Source organism: Haplochromis burtoni, unplaced genomic scaffold (assembly GCF_018398535.1).
Source record: "Haplochromis burtoni strain Fernald_Lab_line unplaced genomic scaffold, NCSU_Asbu1 Contig_113, whole genome shotgun sequence".
Classification (NCBI taxonomy): domain Eukaryota; kingdom Metazoa; phylum Chordata; class Actinopteri; order Cichliformes; family Cichlidae; genus Haplochromis; species Haplochromis burtoni.
In genome coordinates, this window is record NW_024582474.1 from 1,143,852 (window position 1) to 1,152,912 (window position 9,061).

Sequence of the window (9,061 nt, forward strand, 5' to 3'; positions counted from 1 at the left end):
GGATGCTGCAACAATGTAACTCCACTTAATGCAGTAACCTGAGCTGTCCATGAAAGTGACCAGTCACATTAGGACACTTTCTTTGCTTTCTTTGGGCTCCCCCTCCAAACAGTCACAAATCTAATGATTTAAGCAAGCAGGATTCACATCAGAGTTGTGCCCAAGAAATTAAATTATTTGCTCGGATTATATTTTTTCCCTTTGACTTATGGTACAAAAAATTATTCCATGCTATAAGTTCAAAACGGTTAGATCGGAGCTCAGTAAGTAGAGTAAAAAAATTTCCCCTGTATGAACAGCAGAGAAAAGTACATGTCTTATCTTACCAATCAATCCTGATGTTTATTCCCGTTCTCCCATTGTCCTACTTTCTGTTTTCCAATAATGTCATCTGTGGGGATTTTTATTGCAGATCTCTATAAAGATGCCTGAGGTTCGGGACCTTTCTGAAGCTTTGCCAGAGATGCCAATGGACCCAATCACTGGAGTCGGAGTAGTAGCCTCTAGGAATAGAGCACCCACTGGATATGATGTGGTAAGCAACATAACATAACTCAAGAATGATTGGTCAGAATTGCCAAATACCAGAATTTTTCCCACACTATTAGATTTTATTTTTTGCAGTAACAGAAATATCTAATTTGCACATTTATGTACTTGTGTGTGCGCATGAAAGGAGGCACTTACATGCTTTCTTAAATTAATTTAATTTCTTAAATATTCTATTGTGACAAAAATAATTGAGCAATAATCGCATGTGTTCCCAGTGAGGGCTTCTCTCGTGGATAAACTCCAACATCTGACATACAAACCTGTTTTTGATTTGGTGCACATTCCGGTTAGCAAAATGGTTAGCTGGTTGTTAGGAAAATATAAGCAGTGACTGAACTTCAGTGATGCACAAATTCCTTTTTTTTTTTTCTTTTTTTTTTTAAACTTGCCAATAGTGATTCTGTTTTGTTTTTGTTTTTTTGTTGTCTTTTTTTTTCTGTTCACCCAATTCCAAATGTCTATGGAAAAACACATGTATTATTCTCCGTGTATATGATGATAGCCCAGACTTAAGAGTGTTTTGCTGTGAATTAGTCTTCATGTATTAGGTGGATGACAGTGTGTGTTTGCCAACAGTAGCAGCTGCTTTAGCATTTGTAGCAACTTTTTACCTGGTAGTTTACAGTTAAAGAGGAGCAGAATCACTATCCTTCTTTTCTGTGAAATAAGGGATGTGCATGACTTGTTAACCAAGCAACTAATCGTTGCTATTGTCACTAGTCGGTACAAGACGTAGTAATCATTTAACCTAATTGCTATCATTTTAATTGATGCGAGGTGATGGTAAATTGTTGTGCCTAAATGTTATACAGCCATGTGCTGCCATTTGTGGCATCATTGTTGAGAAACTCCATTAATCTGTTAATTTTGGGCTAATGTATTGTTGTTACTTCTTTCATAAGCGAAAGGAAAAGATTGAGGATACGAGTAAGGAAAATGGGCTTTCCGTTAGAATAAGATTAATAGTTCAATTATTTGTGTGGGGTTCAGAGTAGGGCTGCCACGATTAGTCGACTAGTCACGATTACGTCGACTATCAAAATCATCGACGACTAATTTAATAGTCGAGAATTCATAGCGCGGCCTTGCTCAGTTTCCAACAATGGCAGTAGCTAGTTAGTTTTAACATTACTCTTATTATTCTATGTGGGCCACAAAATAAACGTTTAACATATTTTCAGGCGAGAATGTAGCTGTGTAAACCTCAAATATCTGCTCAGTTTATCAAGACACCACATATTTTCAAAAGCGCTCCGACGTTTTCGGAGACGTCTGTTACCCACTAGCTCGATAGCTAGCCGGGGTTCAAGGCTCACTAGAGCCGTGAGAACACCGGACTCCCGGCAAATCGTTTTCAAACCCACCGCCGTCTTTCGCTACTCAGGTTAAACATATATAAGTCACTTAGATAACTTAAAAATGTTATTGTTTGGCTTTTTTCAGTATTTTATTTGTTCCTGAGTAAATTGGTTTGGCTGAGATTAAAGTTATAGTTTTTACACAGCTGAATAAATGTCATACAGACAGCTGATTATCAGAAGTGTGAGATGCTCGAGAATTTACTCCGGTGTCCTGTTATATTTTAGATAGCAAGGAGTTTATTAAACTTCACCGAAACAATCTGCAAATATCATTAAAATTTAATAAACTATCATCTTGTCTTTATTTTTAGTTAGCACATACCGTAAACACTTAAAGCTGTAAGCTAATGATAGTTATATAAGAGCAGATGCCGCTGGTGCAATAAGCTGTACGTTTTACGTCCAATGGATGATGATCTGATTAGTCGACTAATCGCAAAAATAATCGGTGACTAGTCGACTATCAAAATAATCGTTTGTGGCAGCCCTAGTTCAGAGTAGAGCTGCTGCTCCTTGATGAAAGGAGCCAGTGTAGGTGTAAGATAAAGGTGTTTCCTCTCTTACCGGGAGATGGTCCGGGGTAAACCCAGAACACTCTCAAGAGATTACATCTATTGGCTGACCTGGGAACGACTCGATATTTCTCAGTATAGGCTGGAGGAGGTGGCTGCAGAGAGGGATGTCTGGGCTTCCCTGCTTAGACTCCTGCCCCTGCAACTTCAGATAGGCGGAATAAAATTGCTGGATGATTTATTGATTTACTATTTTAGATATTCATTTTTTTTCTTAATATCTTGTCCTGTCTTATTCCTGTGTTATTTCACATATTACGTTATATATGGTATAGTATGACGATGTCTAAGGCAAGACTGGCAAGAGAGGGGGAAAAAAGGAGAAAGTGGTGTGGGACAAAAAGAGACAAACTCAAAAACAAAGTGGGTGAGTGAGTGGGTGTGGGGATGCCTGCGTCTTTGTAACAAATGCTGCACCAAACAAGCAGAACTGAGTCAAAATGCACCGCAAGCCGCCTGTTGACTCCCGTTTTTTTTGTTTCTTGTTTTGTTATTTAAGGGATACAGGAAGATGTCCCTCCTCCTCACTTAGTGTTTAAGGTGCTATGTTGTTAGATTTTAACTTTTATTGAAGTAGTTGCTATGAATTTCTGAACAGCGCGCCTCGTCCAGAATAGACGGGAACACTGTGCCACAGTTTTCAGTTGCAATTCATTAGATTCTCAAATGTTAATTTGTCATATTTTAATAATACGTGAACATCTTTTATAGCAAGTTTATATTATAACATTTAATATTTATTTATTTAACATCGGTTTATTTTTGTCTTCGTTTTCTGTTTGGAGTGTAATGTGGTCAGTATGCACAATGTGAGGTCCTGCACGGTTAAGCAGCATGATTCATAATTGAAGAATGTGATTAATGTTTTCAAATGCCTTTGTTTAGAGTTTTTGTCATTGGCCGTTAAACGGTTCTCAAATTTAACTTGATATTTGAGTGTCTTAGTTTTACAGTTTTTTTTTTGTTTTTTTGTTTTTTTGTTTTTTTGTTTCTCAAGTGATTTAGTGATTTTTTTTATTTATTTATTTATTTTTTCCTCCCTCGTTTAGCTGACTAAAAAATTGGCCATGAGGAAAATCTTTTCAACTATTACCTTCACAAGTGCAATCAACCAAATTTGAATTTCTGTTACCTACCAGGAATTTAGCTTGTTAATACAATACAGTTTTATTTATATAACACATTTAAAAGCCCAAAGGCACACCAAAGTGCTTCCTCATTATACAGAGAATCAACGTAAATCAATTAACAAAGTACAGATTGGGCACTAGCACAGATAGAAGGCATGCACTAATAGACCAGAAGAGTTAAGTAAAATAGGTATCAAACCTCAAATCGGGAGGAAGGTCAGTTCATGAATACAAAATATCAACTAAGAAGTTAAAAACCAGCAATAAAATTATTTGTAAGTTTAATAAGGGTATTAAGTGGTCGGGAATAAGCCAGGTTAAATAAGTAAGCTTTCAATCACGATTTGAAGGATTGAATAGAGTCTGTGGCACGAATAGAAGCAGGGAGGCTATTCCAAAGTTTAGGTACAACTGAAGCAAAGGCACGATCACCTCTGGTCTTCAGCCTAAACTTAGGTTGGGCCACGAGTAATTGACCTGATGGTCTTAAAGCTCAGCAAGGAGTGTACAGATTGAGGAGATCATCCACAGATATTGTTATTCTTGTCTCAGAATAATGAAAATCTATCCCCCTCTGCTTATAGATCTCAACAACAACAGATGGCCTGGATGCTGACCTGTGGAAAGACGGACTTTTCAAATCCAAGGTGACCCGATACCTTTGCTTCACCAGAGTTTTCTCTAAAGAAAATGTAAGTTTACTTACCTCCTCAACAGTTAAATAAGTGTCCCACCCCCTCTCCAATAAACATCTCCTTTCTCAATACCATATTCTTGTACTCTATTCTTTCCTCTGCAGAGCCATTTAGGTAATGTTCTTGTGGACATGAAGCTGATTGATATAAAGGACACTTTGCCTGTGGGTTTCATCCCAATCCAGGAAACTGTTGATACTCGTAAGTTATTATCTCAAGTGGAAAGACACTTAGAGCCTCAATGTGTGGTAAGAATATGTGAAAATAATTAATCTTTTTAACCTGTGAAATAAGAATTGTTTGTTATTCATGAACCACCTTGTTGTGGAATGACCGTCAGTTTGTCTTTTCTGCAACAGAGGAGCAGGCCTTCAGGAAGAGGCGACTCTGCATCAAATTTATTCCACGGGACTCCACAGAGGCAGCCATCTGTGATATCCGCATCCTGGGACGCTCCAAGCAGGCACCTCCTCAGTATACCTTTATAGGGTGAGCATTGCAACTTCCAGTCAAATGTAACTTTTTGTTTTCTTTTCTTTTTTTTTTTAAACAGAAGAAAATAGTTTATAAATAAAAAAGTTGTTTGTACTGTAATGGAATCACTCCATTTGGCATAACAGTTTCCACTTACTCCAGAAATCAAGTCACATTAATCTTTTTCACATTTTTAATGTATGATGGAATGTTCAGGGCATTTCTATCAGAAAGTTTTCTACATGAAAAGACACTTCCAGTATGTCAGATGTGTTCCACATGAGAGCTAACGAATCCAAATCATTTCTGGCAAAGTGTTTATTTAAAATAAAAAAAAACCTTTGTCCCCAAAACATTTCTAGGATAATTGCTTAGAGAATGTATGAAGGGGAAAGGAGGGCATGGATTTAATACACACACGCTTTGACTAGCAGGTTTACATTAACCTTGGAACTGGTGTCAGCGCTTTCTGCTTAATAATGCTTCTAACATTGTTTGACAGAGAGCTCAACAACATGGGAATCTGGTATCGCATGGGAAATGTGCCTCGGGCCCAGGACTCCACACACACACAAACCATCAACAACACCCAGAATGTGAATTCCTCCAGCTCAGGATCAGCCCCACCAGCTCCCATGCTTAAGTAAATTCACTCTAATGATGTGCTAGTACTTGTATGTAATTGTCTTCACTTGTATCTCTTATTAGTTCTTGTAACCTTAAAAGAGAAATACAACACAAAACAAAGCAAGTGCACTGTAACAATACAGGTTGCACAGATTAGCACTTTATCTTGGTATTGCCTAGAAGTTATGGAATGTACATGCAAGTAGTGATTCATTCGCTTGTGAGTGCCCCAACACAGAGAAGATGTATCTTCAGATGTCACAAAAATAGTTATGATGATATGTTTAAATTAACAGTGGATATTTATTTTTACACCTTTGAATGAATCAGTGGAGGAACTTCCTTAACTTTCTTGTCATCTTCCTATTTCAATTGTTCCAGATCGTATGCCTCCATGTCCATATTACCAAATCCAGTAAACATCTGTGGTCTTTCTCTTTTTCTCCTCCCTGGCAGCTCCATACTCAGCATCCTTTTTCCACTATACCTCATCTGCACATCTCCAGACCAACTTAGCCTTGCCTCTTTTATTTTGTCTCAAACTCCTTCAACCCAAGTTGTCCATTTGGAGCGATTTAATTAAACTTTTATAGAAAATGTGCTTAAGAGTTCAAATAATAAAATAATGAGTAACATAATTTCTTTTAATATTAATGGAACAATTGAGAATTGAGCAGAGCACGTTACAGATTTAAAAAGGATGTTTTTTTTGGGTTTTTTTTTAGTTTTCTCTCTCAGATCTTGCACAACATTATATATTTTAAAAATCCCCTCTCACCCCTGCGGGCGGTCTGTCCTTTAAGCTCAGGTCCTCTACCAGAGGCTTGAGGGTCCTGCGCAATATCTTTGCTGTTCGTAGGACTGCGCTCTTCTGGACAGAGATCTTGGATGTTGTTCCTAGGATCTACTGGAGCCACTCGGCTAGGTTTTGGGTCACTGCACGGAGTGCTTCGATTACCACTGGGACCACTGTTACCTTTGCCCCCCAAATCTTTTCAAGCGCTTCTCTGAGTCCTTGGTACTTCTCTAGCTTCTCGTGTTCCTTCTTCCTGATGTAGCGATACCGAATGACAGCTACATCTATCACTACGGCCGTCTTCCTCTGCTTGTCCAACACTACTATGTCTGATTGGTTACCCACCACTATTTTGTTCGCCTGTATCTGGAATTCCAGGATCTTGGCTCGGTCATTCCTGACCATCCTAGGGGGCGTCTCCCATTTATACCTCGAGACTTCCAGGTACTGGGCTCAGATCTTTCTGTATACTAATGCCGGCCACTTGGTTATGGCGTTCCATTAATGCCCTGCCTGCCAGCATCTTGCACCCTGCTGTTATATGCTAGATTTCTCCGAGGCATCTTTACACAGCCTGCTCCTGGGATCTTGCCTGATGTGATAGACTGCAGCCTCCATGGATCTTGTCCTCAGAGCTTGTTCCTGTGTTTCCATGATTACTGCCTCTGTGGCGTGTTTTTGTCCAGCCACTAGTAGGATTTGTGGACATCAGCCACTTCATCTATCGATTGATTGATCACAGCAGAAACCCGTGAAAGAGGAGGAGCCACCATCAAAAATATATATATTTCAGCTACTGTAGCAAAGATCATTTTCAAATTAAGTACATTATAACAATGTATGAATAAGTACTCTAGGATGAAGAGAAATTACCCAACAAGCCATAGTCAAAAATTTGGATACAGCTCTAATGTACAACCCAACTTCCTTTGCTTAGCTGTGCAATTTGACAGTCCAGGATTAGTTCTAGCTGACACAGCAGGAGTGGATAGTGATAGTTTCTTTAAAATCTTGAGCTATTTGGCTCACTTTCACATATATATTGAACTACTGAGGTGCTTAATGTTTTTCTTTTTGTTTCAAGGCATATTTCCATGACCCTCCCTGCCAGCTTCAGAGGAAAAAATACTACCAGACCAGACTATGAGCACCAGAACTCCAACCTGTATGCTATTACAGGTCAGGTCTTTACAGTTTCAGTCGCCCTTGTTGATTTAAAGATGAATACACACACACATACACACACAACCCCGTTCAACTATCTTAGTGAGGACCTTCAATGACATAATGGTTTCCCTAGCCCTTTACCCTAACCCTAACCATTAAAAATGAATGCCTAACCCTGACCCTAAACCTAACCATAACCTAATTGTAACCCTGACACTAAAACCACATTTTGAGCCTCAAAAAGGCCTTCAAACTTTTGAGGACCGGCGAGTGTGTCCTCACAAGTGACTGTTGGTTCTTACAAGTATAGTAGAATGCAGATTTCAGTCCTCACAAAGATGGCTAGACAAGAACACACACACATACACGTGTATATATGCCCTAAGTGTTGAAATAATATAGTATATTTAAGTCATTATAGTGTAACGAAATGTGTAGGATTAAAACAATAATAATAAGCTTTCATCTAATCAGAAGGGGAAAAAATAGCTGTAGCTTACCAGTTAATTGAACTTCTACCACTTATCTTGGGCTGGATCATGGGGGCAGCAGCCTAAGCAACCTGTCGCTAAAGGTGAGCCCATCCACCCTGCAGAGAAAGCTAATTCTTACTGCTTATAGCTTCAGTCTCATTTTTTTTTTTTGTTCATTTCCCAGAGCTTGTGGCCATAGATGAGGGTAGGGATGACACATCAACAGCTTCACTTTTGTGTGCTTTTAAGCTCTCTCTTCATAATAGACTGCGTGTTGAAGGTGACCATGTCCACATCTCTGTATATGTGGACACTGTCATTTGTTTAACAGTCTCAAGTCGTTGCTGTTATTCAGTTTATGGTTTGAATGGGTTACTACTTGATCTCTTTTACGAGATGAAATTATGTAACGTTTTTTTTTTACCTTTCTCTTTCAGCAATGGACGGGGTGCCTTTTATGATCTCTGAGAAGTTTGCCTGTGCCTCATCTGATGTAAGTCTTAAGTTTTAATCCTAGTGATATTTGACAACATGTCCCCCTGTATCAATTTCCAGTGTTTTGCTTTAACATCTCTGCTCAAAAAGAGTACAACAACCACAGTATATGCCCAAAAGCTATAAGTAGCCTTACATTCATACACTAAGCTTCATTACATTGTCTGATGTGTATTTGGTACGTGAATATCAGATTACATATATTTCTTAGTTGAGATTGCTGTACCCTGCAAGAAAGGGATACAGTGCTTAACAAATTTATTAGACCTACATGTCATAAAAGCAAGAAAATACCCACAATTTAGAAAAGCTTGTTTAAAACTAAAAAGTACAGAATTAACTTAAATGAATTCATATTTTTATTCCCAAACTTAAGCCAGGACACTGAGAAGTCAGAAATTAATCAAGCATAACAACAAACCAAAAAAACAAATTTTTCTGTTCAGGAATGCAACTGAATAACAGTAAAAAATAGGCATAAACTTTATTTAATCCCAAACTCTTGGGAAATAACTTGTTACAGCAACACAAGTAATAAAAAGAAAATTAGAGATGGTAGAAAAATAAAAATATGGAAAAAGTAAGAGTAGTGTACAAAAAAGCAAAAATACAATACTATTTATACAGTGGGGCAAAAAAGTATTTAGTCAGCCACCGATTGTGCAAGTTCCCCCACTTAAAATGATGACAGAGGTCAGTAATTTGCACCAGAGGTACAC

The 9,061-nt window shown here is 38.2% G+C and overlaps 1 protein-coding gene across 1 annotated transcript in view; it reads left to right on the forward strand.

Moving 5' to 3' along the window:
- The window catches only part of mvb12ba (multivesicular body subunit 12Ba), a 31,663-nt gene that overhangs the window by 16,098 nt on the left and 6,504 nt on the right, over positions 1-9,061 (forward strand). The window contains exons 2-8 of the mRNA XM_005928992.3: positions 413-535; positions 4,200-4,307; positions 4,415-4,511; positions 4,670-4,799; positions 5,287-5,427; positions 7,292-7,386; positions 8,285-8,340. Of these exons, the coding sequence (XP_005929054.1) occupies positions 425-535; positions 4,200-4,307; positions 4,415-4,511; positions 4,670-4,799; positions 5,287-5,427; positions 7,292-7,386; positions 8,285-8,340 (738 nt within the window). The 5' untranslated portion in view covers positions 413-424. The remainder of the gene's footprint in view (positions 1-412; positions 536-4,199; positions 4,308-4,414; positions 4,512-4,669; positions 4,800-5,286; positions 5,428-7,291; positions 7,387-8,284; positions 8,341-9,061) is intronic.